This window comes from Chiloscyllium plagiosum, unplaced genomic scaffold (assembly GCF_037043375.1).
Source record: "Chiloscyllium plagiosum isolate Xiang-an unplaced genomic scaffold, Cpla_swu_hap1 HiC_scaffold_32, whole genome shotgun sequence".
Taxonomy (NCBI): Eukaryota; Metazoa; Chordata; class Chondrichthyes; order Orectolobiformes; family Hemiscylliidae; genus Chiloscyllium; species Chiloscyllium plagiosum.
The window spans coordinates 18,524,188-18,549,295 of NW_028270170.1; the positions used below are offsets into that span (position 1 = coordinate 18,524,188).

The 25,108-nt window shown below is 41.1% G+C and overlaps 1 protein-coding gene across 1 annotated transcript in view; it reads left to right on the plus strand.

Moving 5' to 3' along the window:
- The first annotated feature begins 1,145 nt into the window (after positions 1-1,145).
- rnd2 (Rho family GTPase 2) overlaps positions 1,146-25,108 on the plus strand; it is a 74,598-nt gene continuing 50,635 nt past the window's right edge. Inside the window, exons 1-2 of the mRNA XM_043675017.2 lie at positions 1,146-1,438; positions 2,036-2,123. Of these exons, the coding sequence (XP_043530952.1) occupies positions 1,304-1,438; positions 2,036-2,123 (223 nt within the window). The 5' untranslated portion in view covers positions 1,146-1,303. The remainder of the gene's footprint in view (positions 1,439-2,035; positions 2,124-25,108) is intronic.

Here is a 25,108-nt window from a genome sequence, read left to right on the forward strand (position 1 = left end):
GTATATCTTGCTTGAAATAATGGAGTTAAAATTACTGACCTCCAATGACCACAGCAATCCTCCTTTGTGCTAGATATGACTCTAAGCAATGGAGAGCATTCTGCCTGATTCCCACTGACTCCAGTTTGAATGAGGATCCTGGATGCCATGTTGAGTTACATGTTGCCTTTATGTCAAAGGCAGTCACTCCCACCCTGCCTTTTCTATGGAAGTTTGGACTAAGGCGGCTGCAACAAGGTCAGGAGCTAAGTAGCCATGACAGATCCCCAACTCTCAAACTATCATCAAGCTCTTCCTTTTCAAGTGCCATGCTATCACAATGTGAACCATTCAGTCCATCCAGTACAGGGGTGTTGGGTGCATTAACTGCAAGGTGCTAAAACTTTGTTGATAGTACATCCCAAACCTGTAACCTCTAGCGATTGGAAGAACAAGATCAAAGGGTGGCTCAGAAAATGATCACCTACAAACTCGCCTCCAAGTAACAAACACCTTGGCTTGGTACAAAATCGTTGCTCCATTTTATCACTGGATCAGAGCCTGGAAAGTCCTACCTAAACAACTCTCTAGGTATATCTACTGCACATGAACAACAGCAGCTTTGAGGGTGAGAAGAAGCAGCCCTTTCTCATGGCAGTTATGGGCAAGACACTGGCCTAGTCAGCAATGTCCAGATCCCAAGAACAGAGACAAGATGAACTTGGCTGAGCTGCAGTGAGAGGCAATGCCACACTCCACCACTCTGTGGCACTGCATGTTGGTGTTCATCCATTGCAATTTCTTTCCTCAAAATCCTTTGTGCGTTTGTACACAGTGGGATTGTCAATTGCTTTCATTTATTTTCATTCCACACATGCTAGGTGTTTTAAATGCCCAGCTTCTTCAAAAACCTCTTCAGCTGTCACCTCAATAAAAACTCCCCTCGCATTCCATTCTGGTAAACTCCAGCCCATGTTTTCATTTTAAGGTGCCACGTCCCTAAAGCAACTCTTTTCAGAATTAGTACTTTACAGGGTGTCGTTCACACTTCTGTGTTAAATGGGAGGCTTGATTCAATTTGATTTAATCCACTCATTCTAATTGAATTATTTCCCAACTGTTGGCCCCTCCCAGGTACCGCCTCTATTTGCATATCTCCGGGACCATTGCACTGATTGGCGACTCTATGTTCAATGAAGAGCTCCCGGCTCATATTCCAGGAGCCCCAAGAAAGCAAGGCAGTCGCATTCAGGGAGATAAAAGTACAGCGAAGATAGCGCGCTGTTTCCTCGCACTGTGAATGACTGGTTGAAGGCGACAGTCAATGAAAGAAGGGACTAGCCATCAGAGTCAGACCATGGAGAATCAAACCACTCGTTGCAAGATTGTTGTAGTTGGAGATGCGCAATGTGGGAAAACTACTTTATTACATGTATTTGCTAAGGATTGTTATCCCGAGGTAATTTTCTTTCTCTTCTATAGAATTTCTTCCCACAAAGCAGTCTGAAATTGGAATAAACCATCCGCTGTGTTGTGAGTAACTCACACCTTACTCAGGTGTTGCATTAAGATGTTAGTAAGATCTCTTCCTTATCCTGGAAAGAAATGCAATGAGACTAAGAGTGCTCACGGTTAAGTTTTGTCTCAAATGTGTACATATTAAATCGGTCGCCTCGAAATAAAATACTATAGTATTTCGTGCGAAATCTGACGGATGCTATTTAGAGATGTTGACGTTAGGGGAATTTATTCAAAATCAATTCTGCTTCGGTGGCGAAACTGGTAAAAGTACACCGATTATATTGATTTTTAGATTGACATATTTCCTTGTGTTTGCGTGATTTTTTTTTTCTGAATGATCTTCCTTTTAGGAACGCTAAAGTTAGCTTAAAAACACGAGCAAGTTTTTCAATTAACTGGTTACGAAAAATTAAATCAAATTGCGTCCACTCTAATAAATGTAACCTCGTTATTTTTCTAAAACCTCTTTTTTTTTTCCTTTAAAGCATCTATGAATTCAGGCCTTTAATGTCACTTTTCCTATCTTGAATTCTAGAATTATGTTCCCACTGTGTTTGAGAATTACACAGCGAGTTTCGAAATTGACAAGCAAAGGATCGAGTTGAACATGTGGGACACTTCAGGTGAGTTGCTTCGTCTAAACCAGGGGCTGCTGCTGGCTTCAGCGATGACTCAAAGTCAAAAATGACAGGCGAACTCTGCGCCATTGCACCAATCCAGTGTTCCACCTGGACCATCCCAGTGGGGGCTGTGTGCAGATTCTAACTGTTGGCGGGAGTCAGAGAAGAGCGCAGCATCATTTGCTGCAATCTGTTTCGCTCCTGACGATTTTCAGGAGTTAAATCTCCTGTTTCCACCCCACAGAGGGAGCGCCTTCAGGATGGAAACACGTCCCTAACACTTGGTTAAATTTGATTGTGAGTTGCATTGACCAGGCGCCCAGGCAGATTGCCATTCAAAGTGACAGCGCCGATAAGCGCAGCACGTAGCAGACAGACGACAGCGAGGAGGAATGCTTCACTCATTTAGACAAGCAAAAACTTCAGGGATTCTGATAGTGTTGGACTAACGTAATTTCAGGGATTCTGCGTTGGGGGTGTGGGAGTGTTGGACTAATAAAAAATTCAGGGATTTTGCATTTGGGGGTGTGAGAATGTGGGACTAATAAAAAAAATTCAGGGATTTTGCATTTGGGGATGTGAGAGCGTTGGACGAGTAAAGACTGTAGGGATTTCGCACTTGGGTTTGAGAGTGTTTCAGTCGCCTGAAGTGTGTCCTGTTAAACCTCGCGGTCGCTACGATTTAGAAGAGAGCGTGTTTGCCAGTCAGTATCCAGCCCTAAAACCGACCTTTCTCACCGTGTGTATCCCCCCCCCCCCCCCACACACACACACACAAACAAACAAATAGAACATTAGACAAGTTTGACAATATTGGGGCTGGCCTTTATCTTTATAGTCCAGCGTGAAAGAAGCTGTGACGGCACAGGGGGTTAGCACTGCTACCTTACAGCTCCAGCTTCTTTCCAGTCCCGGGTAACTGTGTGGACTTTGCACATTCTTCCCCACCCCGTTTCTGTGTGTTTCCTCCGAGTGCCCCCACAGTCCAAAGCTGTGCACGTTAGGCTGGATTGACCATGCTCAATTGCCCCCGTAGTGTCCAGGGCTGTGCAAGCTGGGAGGGGGAGGGGGGGGGGGGGGGTGTTAACCGTGGGAAATGCAGGGTTACAGCGTTGAGTGGGGGAGGTCTGGGTGGGATGCTCCTCAGAGGGTCGGTGTAGACTCGATGGGCCGAATGGCCTGCCTCCATACTGTAGGGATTCTATGAAACTCGTTTCAAACCAGGGGGCTTAGGCAGCCTTAATGAGAACCTGCTATTTCAAGCCTTCCCTGTGTGATCCATTCGTGTGCCTGTCATTGCCAAAACTGACATCTTTCGCCCCCCCCCCCCCCACCTTGACAAACGATGTACATTTTCCATGAAGTCGTACAAAGAAATTCAGCGACAGATCGGTAAGTTCTGGGACATACAAGGATCCTAGATATGTTTTCAACAATGGTTCAATCCATTTATTGTACCTGTTCCTCCCAGGCCTTTGTCGCTTGCGGTTCTGAATCTGGTCGCTTGGAGGCGTTCGAGTGACTGAGGAGCTCTGTCCAAATCATATCTAGGAGGTGAAAATGTGTTGCTGGAACAGCGCAGCAGGTCAGGCAGCATCCAGGGAACAGGAGAATCGACGTTTCGGGCATAAGCCCTTCATCAGGAAGAAGCCTGACCTGCTGCGCTTTTCCAGCAACACACTTTCAGCTCTGATCTCCAGCATCTGCAGACCGCACTTTCTCCTCATATCTAGGAGGTGAATGGTTGAGATGGGGAATAGACTTCGTGGATTCATTACCTTTGAACGTTAATCTAGCAACTTTAATGGAAGCATTTCAAACCGTGTCTGTGGGATTTTAAAAGAATGTGTTATCACAGTTGTGGTGTTTCATTTCTTGCCTATTCCAAAGTTGCCTTGCAAAGGTCCTGGCAGGCAGGACAGTAGAAGTTGGTTAAATATCTGACACACTAACATTAATTGGGCTGTGCCACCATTTTAACACCAATCCTGGCTATGATTTCAGTTCAAATCTACAGTGCAACAAATTGCATTTATATAGCATCCATAACATAATGGAATTTCCAAAGGCTGGAACCATTCGATGACACTGAGCTATTTAAGGAGATGAGGGGATCGATAGACCAAAACGTGGTCAGACATTGGCTTTAAAAAAATAGCTTGAGGAGAGGTGCAGCCTTAGCATCCCTACCCGGGTTTGGGACAAGCTTCAGAATTTGTTATCCATGCATTTGTATTGTGGTCAAATGGGTTGATTCTCAGCCTGCTAATGTTTCCAATCCACCTGATGGCAGGCAGTAAGTGCAGGAGAGCCTCCTGCAAAAGGCAGTGAAAAACTACTCTAACATTTTGGATTGGTCCACACTTTGTGAACAAATCCAGTGGAAGTTCATGCCTCAACCCTCAGAAACATGATGGGAGAAAAAAACAGGGAGACGTTCAGAGAGCTGGTGAAGTTTAAGGAGGAAATGCTGGAGCATGGGGCCTAAGCAGCTGAAGACACAGCCACAAATGGAATGACTTACGTATTGAATTTGAAAGCAGCCAAAATTTGAGGACTGCAGAATCTCCGAATATTCTAGGGTAAAGATGGGGAGATGAAAGACCATTGTAGGATATGCAAATGAGGATAAGAATTTAAAAATTGATGCTTTGCCAAACAAGTCAAGGGTCAGAGTAAAAAAAGGTGACTGGGGAATGAGACTTAATGCAAGTGGGGATATCGGCAGTAGAGTTAAAGATGAGCTTAAGTTTCAATGAGGTGCTGGCCAAGAAAACACCAGAATAATCAAATCTAGAGGTAACAAAATTATGCCTGAGAGTTTCAGCAGTGGATGAGTTGAGGCAGAGACCGATTCACGAAATGTTATTGTCAAAGTCTTTTTGTTTTACTTTGACAAATCAGGGTTATGTGCGAGTTTTACTTGTAACATTTATCCATAAGCTATAGAAAAATTGTTTTATTGCATTTGTAAACATATTGCAGGCCTTGGAGAGGGGACTGTTCACTGATTAGCTTCTCCAGTTGTTCATTAGCTCTTCTAAAGGCACATTCTGTGCCATGAACTACATTAGCTTAATGCCTCGCTTCCCCCCTGCTGAGGCAGATGGAAAGTTTGATTTGATTATAAAGTGCACATTTTAGATGTCAATTTGATGTCTCACCAAATCACCTTCTCTTCTGGTGAATAAGTGAAAGATATCTGATGGGTTGATCAGATAGCCGCATGGGTATTAAGTCAGTCGTGTTTTAGATTAGATTACATTACATTACAGTATGGAAACAGGCCCTTCGGCCCAACAAGTCCACACCGACCCGCCGAAGCACAACCCACCCATACCCCTACATTTATCCCTTACCTAACACTACAGGCAATTTAGCACGGCCAATTCACCTGACCTGCACATCTTTGGACTGTGGAAGGAAACCGGAGCACCCGGAGGAAACCCATGCAGACACGGGGAGAACGTGCAAACTCCACACAGTCAGTCGCCTGAGGCGGGAATTGAACCCGGGTCTCTGGCGCTGTGAGGCGGCAGTGCTAACCACTGGGCCACCATGCCGCCACGTTGTTGAACTTTCCCCGTTTTAAGTATGAAGGTAAAATGAAAGAAATGGAAAGTCCATATTTATTCATAAAATGTTGTTCATTTTATCATCTTACCCTTGTGGCTCCGTGATCAATACACTAATGAGCCAAATCTCTTCAGTCATACCATGTTATAAAAGTAGGAGCAAGCTGCATTTGGGTGAGAACCTACAACGTCAGATCACCACACAGGAGTGAAATGAAAAATGTGGCACTGAAAGAAAAGCTGGGGCTCATTCATTCCCAACTAATAAAACAAAATTCTCCCTCTGTGAATTCTCAATTTTGACATAGCCTATTTAAGAAAATATTGACTTTTGTCATACCTTATACCTCATCTAATGTTTTCAACCTTGACCTGTCTTGCATTGTGGGCATTGGTCCTTCACTTTGCACTGTCAAATTACTTAAAAAGAACAATTTTTCCAAATTTAGATGAGAAATCATCGCATTATGCTTGTTGGTGACAGAATCAGTATATTAGCTGATTCCTAGCGTGAAGATCTTGCAGAATATAGTAACTCCTCTTATCGATATCATAATTTTGTAAAAAACCAGTTTTAACCGTTGTGATCTAATGATTGCTTTTCTCCTCCAGTGGCTGCTATTGAGAGCATCCCCTTTTTTAAAAGAGTTGCAATCAGTGTTGTCGAACAGGAATTAGGACCCAGCAGAGGTCTCTTCCAGTCTAGCAGCTCCCCGCTGTCACTTTCAGTCCTCTTTCCCATGTGGAGTATTGTCTGAACCTACAATGAGCCTTTCCAAAGCCAAATTCCTGAATCAATAGCCTAAAAGGAGCTTGAGACCATTGCTTTTGCTGGGTGGATCATCTTTCATGTTTTAAAGTGCCCGATATGTGTTGCAGTGAAAGGGAAGGTTGCACTTTCCATGGTTTGCTTCTGTGTCTCTGAGGATTTTATTTTCAGGAAATATGAACTGCAAGGATTTGTATTGATTTACTTAGATTCAGTGACCATAAAATCTGTTAGACCCTAAGAGGGGAAGTACTATGTTACCCAGGCATATTTATTAGGGCATATTAGGGCATTTGTAATTGATTTATAAAGAAAGGTTCCAATTAAATGTAATAGATTTATAAAGGGACTCTGCTTCCTCTTTTTACAATAGTAGCCTTCAGTTAAACCAATTACAGCTTGGTATACTAGATTTTCGTACCATTTAGCACTTACCACTTAACAGTGACATATCTCTCACCTTTTTTAATACTTTCCTTTTTAATTCAATGATTAACATTTTAATAATGCAGCTACCATTTTAAAGAAAAGTAATCAATGAAGCAATTTTAGTGCTTCACTTCAATGTAAGGTATATTTCATTACCTAAAACTTCTCTGAAAACAAACTGAAGCAAAAAGAACTCAACATTAAAATGAAGAACAACAGGACAGTATGACTAGGGATCTCTACCTATATCCTGATGTGTGATTCCTTTTCAGCTGCTGAAGGAATTTCTGTGAATTCTAAGCATCGTCTACTTTTATTGCACTTCTGTGCTGTGGAACGTTGGGACAAAATCATTTAACAACCAAAGGTTTTTTACTAAGTAGAATGAATATGGTGCAAATTTGTTGTTATGTGCTTTGTCACATACCATTCATTATGATATAAGTACAATTATTGTTATAAATTGCATGTCTTCTATTCTTAATGGCTTTTTCTGTGATGCATACTTGCATAACTATTTCTTGAATCATTATGTACTGTGATGAATCAAATGCACTTTTATATTTTAGGGGTACCTTTTCTTTTCTGAACAAAAATCAAGCAAACAAGTTAAACTGAAACTGGTGCTCTTAAGTTCAAAGTTTTATAAGGGAATCTGGAAGAAAGTGGGAGTGAGTTGTGTCTTTGTAAAATGGGAAAATAATTGAATGTGTTTTTCTCCTTCTGTAAACGAGTAGACTACATAGGGATAGGCCCTTATCCCACTCTCACAGGACTATAGTGTGGGAACCGGTGGTTTCTGGTAACAAATTTCCTGCTCCCTTCAGCAAGAGTGCTTGAGGAATGTTGATGAGATTTGGGACATGAATAGACTAGGGCTTAATTCTGACCTCTTGCTGGTTCCCAGAGCCATAGGCACCCAGTGATGACAGAAAGTTCATTGACTGAACGTGCTATTGAACACCACTCTTGTTTTGGTTGCATTTCTCTTAACTTCATTGTCATTTAGATGAAATCCTTTCTTAAAAATCTAAAATCATATTGTAGCTAATTTTGAAAGTTTTGCTGTTAAACCTGCAAAGGTTTTGAAAGTGGGCAATGAATTTGGAGTTCAGTAGCTTACTGAGGTGGTCTGAACTCTAACACTTTTATAAATTCCTGTTTATGATAAAATCTTTACAGTTTTATTCTTAAATTTTTAAAGTTCAAATGAGCTTTAGCATAAAACTGAAAAGTACTGTTGGCCAAAGAGCTAATGTTAGTCAAATACTAGTTCAGATTGCAGCATAAAATTCACTTGAGTTTAAGAGAAGGAAATGAGTCAAAAAGTTTGATTTGGGTTTGTGCAGTTAGCTGGTGCTGGACAGAATCAAACTAGGTGTATTGCAGTTAATGTTAGCATCGCTGAGTTAGAGGAAATTTGGGACACTTGCCCCTAATCACAATGCAATAATGTTACAAGAAATGATATGGATGTTAGAGAGGCTGAAATTAGTATTTTTTCTGTTGTCGTAGAATTGAATAGCTCATTAAGTATTCTGCATAAAGAATACACTTAGAACAAAATACTACTATTTTGCTACTATTGAACTGCAAACCCAAATTTCAGTAGAACCCAGTGCTTACAGGAAAGGAGAAAATGGCGGAAGGTAATTATCCCCCAAAATATCAAACAAAATAATTTCAGTATTCAGACATTTAAACACATCATTTTGCCACTAAAGGATTTATGGTAAATTTGTTGTCATTTCAATGTTTCAGTTAGCAAGCTATTTCTTTGTTTGCTTATTTATTTCTGTGGGATGCGCCAGACAATACATCAGAGAATAGATAAGAAACCAGCTTCCAGGTCTGCAAATGTGTGGGTCACCAGATATCCTTACTCTTCCCCTCCCCCCCCATTTCTCCTCTATGGAATAATGCCTGAGTTATTGGGAATTTGCTGGAGGTGGGGAAATTGTATCTGATGGGCTTCACTCTGTGCAAACATACTATGCTGTGCCTTTTACCCATGGGATTAACACAGGCTGCTAATGTATCCTGACAATTTCTTAGAATCCAAGGAAGTGCTAAAATTTCAGGGACATCATTAATACGTTAAGCAGTACTTGTACCTTTTTTATTTTTGCTCCCTTTTTAAATATATGACAAGTCTGACCTTGCTCTTTAAAAGTATGAATTGCAGTGGGGTTTAATTAGGCTCTACTCCGGTCGTTACATTAGTAAGACTCTTGTGGGGCCTGATGTAAAGGTGTTGCTGTGCTTCATTAATGAATTTATTGTCTTTGGACTATAGAAGGATGTTCAATTTGTATCAATGTGCTACTCCATTGCTCAGTCTTGCCAGGACATGGTCTGGTATCTTTTTTTCCCTTTTTAGTAAACCAAATTAACTCCCATATGATCCCAAATATGATTTTGTTCTGAGCTGGTTGTTCAAGCAAAACATTGCAAGCTCATAACCACTGAATTGTATTATTGCTGCTACCTCAGTTGCAATTTATTTGATGAGTTATCTCATTCATTTGATTGAAATTTTCACCTGAAGGGCAGCCCAAAACTGAGTGTGAACAGCCTGTTCTCAAGACAGATTTATCCTGGATTCAGGGTAAAAGCTGCTTGCCAATTTGAGTGCTTACAAAGGTCGCAACCCCTTGAACCCACCATGTGGCTAACTCTCTTTGAGGTCACTTGACAGATCTAGGCTTTGGCCTCTTAATTAGCCAAGCCTATTAATTGATCAATGAACAGGAATGCAGATTAATAATGGGGGACCAAATCTGAGAACAATAGCTGGATTATTACTGCACAGGAAGCCGTACAGGGCCATTTTGCCCCATGCACAATCAATACTTCATTTACTGCACAAAGATTGTTTTGTCTTTTAATAAATCATAGATCTATGGCCGAGCCCAATGGCACTAATGTCAATTTAAACAGCAATACCCCTCCAAGCCCTGACCCAAACAGGAAATGTCATTTGGACAATACGACCTCTATTATGACTTAAGTTGGACCAAAGGAGTTTCCACTAGCCTCATTATTTTCAAATGGGCTTGGAAGTCCTCTGGGCATTCAATGGAGCTCTCAAATCCCATGATGTTAAAGCCTGCCTCTGTCAGATTGAAAGCAATGGATCAAGAATTCCTGTGATTCACTATAGAAATGACTATTAGCGGATGGCTGCTTAACATAGTTGTATAACAGTCCTCTGTTTCATATTTTGGTGAAGGATTAACTTGTACAGATTGAGCATGAATGTCTAGAGTCATACAGTATGGAAATAGACCCTTTGATCCAACACGAGTTGGGCCAAAGGGTCTGTTTCCATGCTGTACATCTGACTCTGTGACATTCATGTCAAAAAGTGTAGTGCTGGAAAAGCACAGCCAGTCAGCCAGTATCCAAGGAGCAGGAGAATCAACACTTCGAGCATAAGCTCTTCATCAGGAATGTGGAGGGGGGCCCAAGGGGGCTGAGAGATAAATGGAAGAGGGGTGAGTCTGGGGCGAAGGTAGCTGGGAATATGATAGGAAGATGAAGTTGGGGAATGATGGTGATAGATCAGAGCAGAGGGTGGAGCGGATAGGTGGGGAGTAAGATGGACAAGTATGACAGTAAAGAGGCGGTGCCAGGTTGGAGGGTTGGAACTGGGATAAAATGGGGGCAGGGGAGATCAAGAAACTGGTAAAACCATCATTGTTCACATGTGGTTGGAAGGTCCCAAGGCGGAAGGTGAAGTGTTCTTCCTCCAGGCATTAGGTGGCTAGAAATTGGCAGTGGAGGAGGCCCAGGACTTGCATGTCCTTGGTGGAGTGGGAGGGGGAGATGAAGTGTTCAGCCACAGGACGTTCCACATGTCAGCGTCCTGTCTCCCCAGTGTAGAGGAGACCACATCGAGAGCAACAGACACATTAGATGAGGTATTTGCAAGTGCAGGAAAATCTCTGCCGGATATGGAAGGATCCTTTGGACTTTTGGATGGAGGTGTGGGCGCAGGGTTTACACCTCTCGCGGTGGCAGGGGAAGGTGCTGGAAGTGGATGGTGGGTTGATGGGTGGGCGTGGACCTAACGAGGGAGTCATGGAGGGAATGGTCTCTGCAGAATGCTGAAAGGAGCGGGGAGGGAAATATATCTCTGGTGGGGTGCGATTTGTAGGTGGCGGAAATCCCGTTACACTCCCACATCCACGAATTCAACATGCGTCTAATTTTAATCCTCACTTTCTCCTCTATGACATCCGTGCCAACCAGACATCCCAATCTGACTTTGTCCCATTTGCCAGCAATTTGATCCCTAGCCCTCTAAAACCTTTCCTTTTCATATATTCAACCAAATGCCTTTCAAATGTTATAATTGTACCTGCCTCCACCACTTCTTCAAGCAGCTTGTTCCAGACATGCACCACCCTCTGCATGAAAATCTCATCCCTCAGATCCTTAAATTTTTCCCCTCTCACCTTAAACATATGCCCTCTAGTTTAGCCTGTTCCACCATATGAAAAGGACCTTGGCTAATCACCCTATCCATGTCCCTCATGATTTTAAAACTTCTATAAAGTCATCCCTCAGCCTCTGATGCTCCAGGGAAAATGTCCCTTGCCTATTTAGCCTCTCTTTGTATCTCAAACCCTCCAACCCCAGCAACATCCTTGTAAATCTTTACTGCATCCTCTCCAGTTTCACACCATCCTCCCTACAGCAGGGTGGCCAGAATTATATGCAGTGTTCTGAAAGTATATGCCGTATTCAGAATACAGCTGCAACATGTTGTCCCAACTCCTATACTCAATATTATGACTAACGAAGGCAGATGTCAGTTACCTTCTTCACCCCCTGTCTACCAGCGACTCCACTTTCAATGAACTATGCACCTGCACCCCTTCGTTTGGCAACATTCCCCAAGGCCCAACCATTAACTCTCTAAATCTTGTCCTGATTTGCCCTACCAAAATGCAATACCTCACATTTATCTAAATTAAACTCCATCTGCCACTCATTGCCCTTGGAGATAATATATCGCACCATACACTACACCACCTATTTTAATGTCATCTACAAACTTACTAACCATACTTCCTATATTCATATGCAAATCACTTATATAAACAACAAAAAGCAGTGGATCCAGCACTGATCCTTACCACACACCATGAGTCACAGGCCTCCAGTCTGAAAAGCAACCCTCTGTCTCCTACCTTTAAGCCAATTTTGTGTCCATTTGGCTAGCTCCCCCAGATCTCATGTGATCTAAACTTTAGTAACCAGTCCGCCTTGTCGAATGCTTTCATGAAGGACATATGGGCAACGTCTCCTGCTCTGCCTTCATCAATCTTCTTCAAAAACTTAATCTTTTGTGAGACATGATTTCCCATGCACAAAACCATATGCACTATCCCTAGTCTGTCCTTGTCTTTCCAAATTCATGTAAATTCTGTCCCTCAGAATCCCCTTCAACAACTTAATGCACCACTGACATAAGGCTCACTGGTCTGTAGTCCCTGACATTTCTCCACAGCCTTTCTTAAATAATGGGAACACATTAGCAAACATCCAGTCTTCCGGCACCTCACCTGTTGGTGTCAATGATACAAATTTTATATGTCCGCTAATGTGGCATATTTTTCACCCTAACGTCATGTTTTTGTATTTGAGCTGATGTTAATATTGCTAAAAGTGCCAGCCAGAGGTAGCTTTCACAAATATATTTACAGTAGCAATTTGCTCAGTAATCTGGAGGCTTATTATTTCTATATACAAGGGTAAATCCAGAGAGAACATATATATCAGAAAGCTACAGATGTCCTACTCCAGAGTAACCATTGATGTTGGTGGATAATAGGGGACATTCAAATTTTACCTTTCTTTTATTCTGCAAACCGAAAGTAAGTCCAAATTAAAATTCAAATTGCAGAATGTAGCAAACAACAAATGTTCAGGTCCTGCAGATTTACAACCTAAAAATAAGGAAATTATGTTTCAATTACATCGGACATTGATGAGATTACATCTCAAATAGCATGTGCAGTTTTGGTCTTATTTAAGGACGATTGTAAATGCATTGGAGGTTGTTCCAGAGGAGGTATACTAGGTTGCTATCTGGAATGGGCTATCTAGATGTCTTAGCAAGAAATGTTGGGCAGGCTAGGCGTGTTTCCCCCTGGAGTTTAGAAGACTGAGAGATAACTTGATTGAAGATTCTGAATGGCCTTCAAGTGGATATGGAAAGGATGGGTCAACGCAGAACGAGGGACTACTGGTTTCAAATTAGGGATTTAAGGCAGAGATGAAAAGTTTTTTTTGTTCTGAGGATTCCGCAACTTTGGATTTCTCTGCTTTAGAAGGAAGTAGAGAATGTTTTTAAGGCAGAGGTAGATTCTTGCTGGGCGAAGGCATCACAGGTTATTGGGGGTAAATGGGAAACTCAAACAGATCAGCTATGATTTTCTTGAATGACTGGGCTAGTTTGAATGCCCAAGTTCTGTTCCTATTTCAGATGTTCATTCGAAATGGTGCATCACAGGTTAATCTGTTTCTAAAACAGAGGATCTGCTTTGCCTCTTCAGGTGCTGACTGTTGACGGCTAGGCCAAGCGCTTATAGAAACAAAGACCGAAGTTGCTGGAAAAGGTCAACAGGTTCAGCGACATCTGCGCAGAGAAATCACAGTTAATGTTTTTGGGTCCGGTCACCTTTCCTCAGTGTGATTATAGCACTTCCTGTTTTACTTGATTTTAAATGTATGACAGGGTTGCTCAGTGGTTAGCACTGCTGCCTCACGGCATCAGTGACCTGGGTTCGAGTCCCGCCTCGGGCGATTGTCTGTGTGGAGTTTGCACATTCTCCCTGTGTCTGCGTGGGTTTCCTCCGGGTGCTCCAGTTTCCTCCCACAACCCAAAGATGTGCAGGTTAGGTGAATTGGCCATGCTAAATAAGTAGGTTTGGTGCATTTGTCAGGGGTAAATATAAAATAGGGAATGGGTACGGGTGGGTTACTCTTTGGAGGGTCGCTGTGGACTTGTTGGGCCGAATGGCCTGTTTTCACACTAGGGATTCTATGAAATGCACTCCATTCTGCAGTCTCAGTCTCTGTTCCTCTTCATGACTCTTTGCTTTGCAATGGCTCCATGTCCAAAAGGGAGGCCCCAGTATGCCATGAACATATCACTTTATTTTGTTACAAAAATCATTCTGCCCATACATCTTACAATCAAAAGAAACATGAGCATAAAAACTGAATTACTCCAACAAATTGTATGTTTGCTTTAGGATATTGCACATAGTTTCATTCCTGGGAGCATTAGGCTGTGTTTTTATTTTAAAAAGAATTTAAAATGTAAACATAATGAGGGAATTCATTCCCCCCACAACCCAGGGAGCCCCAAGTCTCATCTCCTTGTCTTTGGATCAGCTGCAGTGATAGATACACAAAGAAGTCTAATGCATCTGTCACTGTGTAATGTGCTGCCTGGGAACTGGAGTGTGAACTGCAGGTGGGCAGGAAGGCACAGCTGCACTGAAGTGTGCTTAGCTTGGCTCCATTCATTACTCCAGCCTCGTGGGTTATCAAGCACTACTCCCCAGCAAGGTAATTGAAAGGGATTATATCGTGAAGCAAGTCAAATTAAAGCCTAAAGCTCTCTTAAATAAAATAAAACAAAAACTGCCCACTCTCTCGCTTGCTGTTTTTAACAACAATCTTCATTAATTGAATCTTGTTTCAATTTGTAAAATATTTTGCTCCTATTCTAAAAGTAAGAGTTCTCCTATCGTATAAGATGCAGTAAAGCAGATGGGATAAATTTTAATGTTCCCTATACATCGTTCCCATCAAAACCATGAGGGTTCAGTTAGCTTAGTTGGCTGGATGGCTGATTTGCCAGGTGATGCTAACAGCATGGGTTCAATTTCGACCCCTGCTAAGGTAACTATGAAGTACTCTCCTCTCCTTCTCAATCTCTCCCCTCACCTGAGGCATTGTGATCCTCAGGTCAACTATCCACCAGTCACCTCTCTCTCGTGAGTGGAATCATGGTGAGGTTGCCTTTTTTTTTGAACTTTTAAAAAGTAGTTCTGTGATCTCACTACACAAATCCACAAATAAAGCTTTATGACTTCAAAGGTGCTAAGCAAAATAAAACCACTTCCAAGAAGTGGAAAGTATGCATACAATTCATTAGAGTCCCTTGAAAGAACAGCTAGTCTTCTTAATGTCAGAAGTTTGCAGATGACACCAAAATTGGAAGATTACAACAGGATCTTGATCACATGAGCCAATGGGCTAAGGAGTGGCAGATGGAGTTTAATTTAGATAAATGCAAGGTGCTGCATTTTGGGAAAGCAAATCATATACACTTAATGGTAAGGTCCTAGGGAGTGTTGCTGAACAAAGACACCTTGGAGTGCAGGTTCATAGCTCCTTGAAAGTGGAGTCGCAGGTAGATAGGATAGTGAAGAAGGTGTTTGGTATGCTTTCCTTTATTGGTCAGAGTATTGAGTACAGGAGTTGGAAGGTCATGTTGCTTCTGTACAGTACATTGGTTAGGCCACTGTTGGAATATTGCATGCAATTCTGGTCTCCTTCCTATCAGAAAGATGCTGTGAAACTTGAAAGGGTTTAGAAAAGATTTACAAGGATGTTGCCAGGGTTGGAGGATTTGAGCTATAGGGAGAGGTTGAATAGGCTGGGCCTGTTTTTCCTGCACTGTTGGAGGCTGAGGGGTGACTTTATAGAGGTTTACAAAATTATGAGGGGGATGGATAGGATAAATAGACAAAGTCTTTTCCCTGGGGTCGTGGTGTCCAGAACTAGAGGGCATAGGTTTAGGGTGAGAGGGGAAAGATATAAAAGAGACCTCAGGAGCAACCTTTTCACGCAGAGGGTGGTACGTCTATGGAATGAGCTGCCAGAGAAAGTGGTGGAGGCTGGTACAATTGCAACATTAAAAAGACATTTGGATGGGTATATGAATAGGAAAGATTTGGAGGGATATGGGCCGGGTGCTGGCAGGTGGGACTAGATAGGGTTGCAATAGCTGGTCGGCATGGACAGGTTGGAAGTCTCCGTGCTATACATCTTTATGACTCTAAATCCACACAACACCAGGTTATAGTCTGACAGGTTTATTTGAAATGACAAGTTTTCGGAGTGCTGCTCCTTCATCAGGTGAAATCTTCTTAATGAGCTATCACTGAAGTAATTGAAATACTTTAGATCGCTTCATCATTGTCTCTCCACTGTTATCTTCCAAACTGTAGAACAACTAGTACATTATACTGGTGTCGTCTATCTAGGATTTTCCCTGGTCTTTGCTGTTGAAGAAACAGTGAGTGCATCAATCTCTTGCTATTACTATCCCCTTCACACTTCTATTCTCCACTCTTTCACCATCAAAGTTTGTTTCAAACTAGTATTCAAAGAAGTAGTACTGAATTAATTCTGACAACAACAATCCTCTGTAAACAAGCTGTTTCTCTTTACACTTCTGGGTTCTAATTAGCATGAACTGAAAATGTGCAGCAACAGTTCTCATTCAAATCATCTAGAGTTTGTAAATGTGCAATGACTATTCCAATTTGTAGATGTTGGAGTGAGAAGCAATTAGTAGTGTGGATATTTGCTTCAGGATGATATCAATGGGTCAAATGAATCTGTCATTTTCAATTCAATGTAAAACATACAAATACTGCCAAACTCCTGCATGAAAATTGATGTTGAGCAGGAAGCAATGTCAGATATCATTTTATGTTATTGGGTAACGTCATTTTGTTATGTTACTGGATTAGTAACCTGGAGGCCTGGAGCTAGAATTCCCTGGAATCAGGCTGGTTGGAATGCAGATTGGGCCATTTGGCCCAATGAGTTTGTGCTGGCTCTCTTTATGAGCTATTCTCTAAATCCTACTTCCGCACCATTTCCATGTAGCTCTGCATAGGTTTTCAATTGGGAATTCAAAGAAACAATTAAGTCGAATCAAAGAATGTGATAGACCAGGAGTTCTCTCAGATATTTGAGTTGTGTACAGTGATGCGATAGATGTATTTTAGTTTACAACACATTTTAAAAATGTTTCAAATTATTATATTAAAATGGCTTGGTTTGTTCTATTTTATTATTAATTTATTTTGCATAATGAACTTCTGTTTTATTGTAAAAATCAAATTCGCAGCATTGCATGCTTGTGTTCAGTGAAGGACAACCTCAATAATAAAAACAATCTAGATTTCATGATTTGGAGATGCTGGTGTTGGTTTGGCGTGTACAAAGTTTAAAATCTCACAACACCAGGTTATAGTCCAACAGATTTAATTGGAAGCACTAGATTTCGGAGCGCTGCTCCTTCATCAGCCACCTGATGACGGAGCAGTGCTCCGAAAGCTAGTGCTTCCAATAAACCTGTTGGACTAAAATCTAGATTTCAATATGGTATCTGACATGTCCTGTAGTAACATCAGCTGAGGCCCGAGTAACATTTTCCACCTGAGATGGACTATCTTTTACACTCAACGTATTTATGTGAATGCAGGCTGTAACTATTGGTGGTTAGAACACTTGTACAACACAGAAGGACTGTATTCTATGAACATGCAACACTGGAAAAATGAATTTTCTTCAGGAAGCAACTTAAATTTCCTGCATCAATGATGCTTTAAGTTTTCTAGCTCAGTGTCATTCAATGGCTTATTATCCTAATGTATTTCTGTGAGCTGCATACGTTTTATCTAAAAAAACACTGTTATAGAGGGTTAGAATGCTGTAATATTCCAGAATACCATCAGAATGAATGAGATGATACTGCAACCAATTCTGTCTACAGTATATATAGGGTGACCTTTGAAAAGTGTCAACTTCAGTACAGTATTACTTCACTGTACTTTTGATGTCAATTGGAGAAGGCTTTAAAATTTAAGTTCCCCACCCCCAGGTTATTTAGATGTTTGGAGCAGTAGAAAATTCATGCAGTTTCAGGATGTTGTAAGAATATTTAAAATTGCCTTTCCTCCTCTTGAAAGCAATCTGTTCTCCATGTGATTGATTCCCTATTTCCCCAAGCTCACAGCCATTAAAAATCAATAAAAAAATCATAATGAAGCACGGCAAGATGCGTTTTTCTTCAGACAATCTCATTTGTTATTTTTTAATTAAGTAGAAATATGAAAATGATGGTAACCTGTTCAGTGAATTTGTGACTTGTGAGCTGCTACATGCTCATAGTTCCTTCAGTTCTGAAGGGCACAAAAATGGGTTTAAATTGGGCGATGTCATCTTTGTTTCTCTCTCTCTCTGCACGAACCCTCAATGGTTTCAGCAAATTCCCGGATATGCTGAACTTTTCCTTTGAACAAATGTAAGTGTAATGAAGTGCTAAGCATTTATATGGCAACACCATTTATTAGTTGACCCCTTCAAAATGCATTTAAAAATGCACCATCTGAGCACAGCTGTGATAAACTGGGTTAGAAATCTAAGACGATTGAATGACCTCTTTGGAAAATAAATGTTAGGATGTGGCTTGCTAATAAATAAAATAAATACATTGCATTATCTGGGATGTGCAATTTCTGTGAGAACTGAAGGGAGTGTGTGTGAAACATGGTTTATAGATTGACCTCTAGAAATCAGTGAGGACACAGCAGTCTAGAGAGTGGAGGGACACTGCCCAGTTAAAGTGAGGCTATCCCAAAGGATCTCCGACTATGCGCACCAGGAGACCTGAGAGTGCTTTGTGGGGACAGAAATATGCTTGTCTTGAAGAAAGGTGTCACACTGAGAAGTAAGAATGAGTGAATGCAGCTTGTCATAAACCAAGTTTCCCATATATTAAGCAGTGGTTGATGATGATCAAAGATAATTACAGATATCAGACATATTGTGTGACTACATTAGGCACTTTAGTCAAGTTAAACAGTCACCTTCTGTGGATGCAACAGAAAACAAAAATGAATATAACACAGCATCAGAGAAGGGAACCCAGAATAAACTGAGATGTAAACACTTGAAGCTTATTTCTTCCAACATGTAGCCGACCACTACATGTACTTAACCAATCTCCAATATTCTCACTAACTCTTCTATGGGCTTAAGATCATCAGCTGTTATGGAATGTAGAAAACCACATCTGGGAGGATCCTCGAATTCCTCTGTTTTAGCATTCAAATGTTTTCAACATGCTTTGAGGATTTCTGTACTCCATTATAAGAGTCACTCTTTGGCAAAAGTATCCAACTGGAAAACGACAGCCAGCAATTTAAAAAAAAAATCAAATGGAGCTGCTTGGTAACCCCATGAGGCCAACCGGACACAGTTTTTGGGTGGGCCTCTAAGTGGACAAAGCCCATCTGCTGGCAACTTCCAGGAGTTTGCTTAAGTATGCGAATTAGGGTTCTATGCCTATCACAAATCTCCAGATTGCAATGTTATGGTACAAATACGCAGAATGTAGACCCATGCAGACTGTAGACCATATCAGGGCATTGAGCTGCCTAACTAAGGGGCAACCAGATGTTGATCATGAACTGGACTAGAGAACTTCTAATTTTTTTTTGTTTTCTTAAGTAAGACTGCTGTTTCTTAGTCTCCTGAAACATTTGGCCTGATGCTGGCATTGTATGAGCAGATGGACAGGCTGTTTTGCCGTCCCCCTCATTCATTTTTAATTTCTGCATGTACATAGTGGCCCCAAATTGACTGTTTTCGAGCTTGAAACTAAAGAACCTCAAACAATAAACTGGATACATTATCTTCATTTTCTTGCTTATTTTATGTACATCTACAAGATTGCCTCTCAGCTTGTTACCAGGCAAAAAAAACCCTGCATTTGTGCAGTCTTTCCTTATCACTTCAGTTCTTGATATGAGGAATCATTTTTTTTGCATCCATAGTTTCTGCAGAACCAGAACAGTCTAGTTTTCAAGGGATGCTCCAAATAGAGTTCATATGATCATTTTTCTGTTTAGATTGCAGGGTTGGAAATATTTGTTCAGTGCCTTTTTTATCTTCTCTGTACAGAAGGTGCAGAACACAGATGGGTGGAAGAACCCAGCAGGCCTAACACCTAACATGTGCATTAGCTGTAATAGAAATTGCCTTCTGTGCCAATTGTTCCTAGAAATATTTAAATTGCTGGACTGAGTACTGCATTTAATGAACTTGTTAACAGATGCTACAATGATATTGTAATGTGCAGTGGAGTGAATCTTTGACTATCACAGCCTGTCGACCCCACCAGAATATCATTATGCGTCTCTGTTCCAGATATTAGACTAGTCTGGATAATAAACAGAAAAAAACAATCATTTTGACCTGTTCTATGACTGATTTAAATGTACAAGCAGAGTGTCTTGCTCCTCATGGCAGCACGGTCATCACCTCAACTTGTTTACAAGTATGAAAATAACTAGAGCATTGCTCGATTGCACATGATTATTTGCTTGGTGTGGATTAGGAAGTAGACTTTCAGAAACCTCCTCCTACCTGAGTCAAACCTCTAGTTTCAGAATTGAGTGGAGAATGTGCAATATGTTAAACCAATAGCTTATGAATGGGATAAATTGCATACTGGTGGTGTTACATACCAGTGTTGAACTCTTCCCTTCTCTACCCTTCACTCTTTCTTAACCATTTAGCCTGCAACTCTCTCCTAGTCTATTCTATCTGTTGCTGGTTTAGAACAGGATTTTTTTGTAGCTATATCATTGCAAGTATTTTGTAGCCTGTTTGTGCAAAATAAGTGATGTCCTGTTTCACTCCACGTTTTAAGAGAAGACAGTGCACGGCAGCTTTTCTCATTAGACATTCTCTCATATATGAGCCTGGATCATGGTTTCCAGTATTAAGCAAAAAATCCCTGGGAAAATAAATGTTCATCATCATTAGTCAAGAGGCAACTGAATTAAAATTCTTTAAGATACAGATGATAACAATATGTTATGAATCAAATTGTTAGGTTTTGCTTCTCTGTTTATCCTGGCAAGTGCTGGGCTGGTATTTTTTGTATCTGTGCCACTTGGCAACTGCTTCAGTTAGCTAATGTGTAAAAATTGTTCCCAGAAAGGATGATAATAGTCTGTGGTTTTCTTTATGCTGACATGCTGATTTGTTAAATATTAACTTCTAAAGTTGCTGAGGTCTGTAGACTTGAAGGAACTTCATTCAGATTTTAATAAAAAATGATGGGTAATCTTGGTAGAGGTCAGTAACATTTGTTTTACAGTAAAAAAAGTCTGAAGTTCCAATTATTACTGGAAGGGTAAAGCCAAAAGACTCCTCAGAAAATACTGATATTATAATGTTGTACAAGGCGGGGATATTCTGGCTGGACATCTCCATTGGGGCAAATAATATCCTTTTAGATTTTTCTGTGCTAAATATATCAAAATGACTGGAATGGCAGAGTTTCTGTTGAATTCACTGCCTCAAGGCTGTGGAGGCCAGGTCATTGAGTATATTTACGATGGAGATAGGTTCTTGATTATCAGGGGAATTAAGGTTTACGGGGAGAAAGAGGGAGAATGGGATTGAGAAACTTATCGGCCACACTTGAATGGTGGAGCAGATTCAATGGGCTGAATGGCCTGATTGCTGCTGCTATGTCTTAGGGATAGGCACTCAGAGCTTCAGGTATCTACTGCATTATCTCGAGAGTGACTGCACTAAAGTTGGGAATGCATTCTCTAGAAAGCTAGAGTTTGGTTCCTGGGGACAGGTATTGCCCAGAAATGCCAGTTTAAAAGTTGAAACATTGTGCCATACAATGTGCAGCACTGTGCATTCCAAACTGAATAACTTGCAAAACAAACCAGAGAAAGCTTAATTGAAGAAAGCTGGTTTCTTGCTTGTACAGAAGTGTTTAAAGAACTGTGTATTATAGATATGCTAAGTTTCTCAGCTATTTACCTGTAAAGGAGTTCTTTTAAAAAGAACCAAATCCACAGCACTATTTCAAATAGAGAAACAGCCGAGAAATTAAAATAAAGTTGTTTAATAAAGAATTTACTTCATTACCTAAGCGAGGACCTATTTTACAAAAGTGATAATCCTTGACTTTGGGATGCAGACCCAATGGCACCAACTCTGGCAAAACAATCAGGAACCTCCTTGATGATGCAGTGGTGAGAGGTGCAGTGATTTAAGAGAAAAAAATAACATGCGACATGGCCAGAAATTAAGTGATGTTAAAATAAGTAATGAGGTGGCACAGTGGCTCAGTGGTTAGCACTGCTGCCTCACAGCGCCAGAGACCTGGGTTTGATTCCTGCCTCGGGTGACAGTCTGTATGGAGTTTGAACGTTCTCCCCATGTCTATTTGGGTTTCCTCCTGGTGCTCTGGTTTCCTCCCACAATCCAAAGATGTGCAGGTCAGGTGAATTTGCCATGCTAAATTGCCCATAGTGTTAGGTACATTAGTCAGGGGTAAATGTAGGGTAGGGTAATCGGTCTGGGTGGATTACTCTTTGGAGGTTCGGTGTGGACTTGTTGGGTTGAAGGGCCTGTTTCCATTCTGTAGGGAATCTAATCAAATGGCACTTTGAATGAGAAGAGAGGACATAAAGAAGCAACTTTAAAATGAAAATATTTGAATGAGGAGACTTAAAATGAGTACTCCCCAAATATTATTCTATGCATTGCATTATATCTTCCACCAACATATCCACCAGCGTACGATCCAGTAACTATGTATAATTAAATACCAAAATAAATATGTATCATTAGGCAAGGAGAATATTGATGGTCCACAACAGTTACCCAAGGAGTAAGCAAATCTTCTTAAACTGATTTACCCCAGCATTATAAAACCTAATCAAATTAATTTGCCTTTATGAAACTTTGAAGTCAGCCGAAGCCTCTCCAAAGTCCCTGTGGCATAAAGCTGCATTGTAAAGATGACATTGTCAATGCAGGTGGTGAGGTAGCAGGGGCACACCTCAGTTCAAATCTTTTTGTTTCCCTTTTGTGAGCCTGGGCTTGCTTTGTATATGTTTGCTTTACCTTCCCCAGGTAGTGCCTCTGTTGCAGAATTCCCCACACCTGGGGTTTTCCTACTGTTCTTCCACAACTGAGATGTGTCTAGCCGTGCATTCAGGAAGAAACAAATCTGAGTGTTTGTGTTTTTTTTCTAAAATTATTTTTAATTTGTTTTCTTGTGTGAGGCAGCATTTGGTGCCCATTCCTAATTGCCCTTATAATGGTGTGGTGCATCACTTTCTTGAACTGCTACAGTCCATACTGTGCAGGCTTGCTCCTCTTGATAAAAGTTTTTGATCTGCTTGCAGTGAAGGAGTGGCAATGTTGTTGCAAGTCTTTAATGGTATGTGGTTTGGCAGGGAGTGGTGAGCGAGGAAGGTTGATTTGCAGGTGCTGACGCATCTGCTCTCCTTGTTTTCCTTTTTGCAGGTGGTTGAAGTTATAGGTTTGGTAGGTGCTGTCGAAGCAGCTTTTTCAATTGACTGCAGTGCATCTTGTAGATGGTACACACTACACATATTGTTGGGGCAATACATTGAAATTCTTTGCTTTGCGAAACCTGGTGCCCCAAGGTCCAAACATCAGTAAATTCCTCACTATTTCTGATATTGCTGTTTGCTCAACACATGATGGAGGAAGTGAGGACTACAGATGGCTGGAGATCAGAGTCGAAAAGTATGGTGCTGGAAAAGCACAGCAGGTCAGGCAGCATCTGAGGAGCAGGAGAATTGATGTTTCGGGCATAAGCCCTTCATGAGGAATGTTCCTCATGAAGGGCTTATGCCCGAAACATCGATTTTCCTGCTTCACAGATGCTGCCTGACCTGCTGTGCTTTTCCTGCTCCACACTTTTCGACACGAGGAAGGATGTCAAGTCCTTGGGTAGACTGCAGAGAAAATATTCTAGGATGATGAGGGAAAGATCAGTTATGTGGAAAGATCAGTGAATCTAGGGTTGTTCTTCAAGCAGAGAAGGTTATGGAAATGTTAATAAAGGTATTGAAAATTGTGAGGAGTTTGGTGGAGTAAGTAGGAAGACACTGCTTTTGCTGGCAGGAGTGCTGTCAATAAGTGGACCTCGATTTAATATTGTGGACAAAAGAACCAGAGGGGAACTGAGGGAATGATTTGCTTTTGTGTAGTGATTTGAGGTGGTTTACAGTTCACTACTTGAAAGAATGGTGGAAGCTAGCTGTGATTTTTAAAGAACCTGGATAAGCGTTGGATTGAGAAAAATATTGCAGGATGCTGAGCAAACAATTGGGTAGTTTATTCAGATCTTACACTGGACTGAATTGTTCTTTCTGTGCTGCATAATTAGTGATTATGTTACTAATAGCATTATAAAACATTAATCAAACTTTCTTCCTCTCCTTTTGCTGATCTCAAATCTATCCTTGATGAGGAAAGGAAAATGTTCCATGTTCAGTAATGAGTACCATCCTCTGTTGTGTACACATCGTGCCTTTGAGAGCTCACCTTTTAAAGGCTCCATGTGCTGTGTGTGTGCATATTGTGTCTCTACTTGCCAGTTAGTTTGCTATGGATCTGTGAGCTATTCACATAGAAATCAGTTGGTTTGTTGTGATGTCGGCTTCATGTCTTATGATGTGTTTTACTGTTTTAAATAAACTAACGAACTGGGTTAACAAATTTCTGCTGAATGGTTTATTAGGCTATTATTTTTGTGATGCTTCCCACTGCCTTCATCTCACTTTTTGCTGTGTCTAATTTACAACTAAAACTATTGAAGAGAATAAAGTATGGTCTCCAATGACAGATCAAAGAGAACCAGAAGGTATGTTGCCTCTGGCAGAAATAAAAACAAAGTGCTGGAAAACTCCACAGGTCTGGCAGCATCAGTGGAGAGAAAAACCATTAATGTTTTGAGTACAGGATGACACTTTGAAAAGATTCTTACTGAACTTGAAACATTAGCTCCGTTTCTTTCTCCATAGATGCCCCGTTGTGGTTTGGTTTCAGATTTCCAGCACTGCAGTATTTTGCTTTTATTTACCTCTGGGAGAAGTTTACTAAGTGGAAAGAAATTGGAGGAGAGAAATATTTGCAAGATCCTTTTGGAGAATATTCAACATTATTCTGACAGGTCTTCCATTTGACTGAGAGTCCCTCACTGTGGGATTATTCTGCTGCTCTGAGTTTAATTGCTGTACATGGGAGGTACATTATCATTTTGCTTTGAGTCAGTCATAGAGATGTACAGTATGGAAACAGATCCTCCATGCCAACCA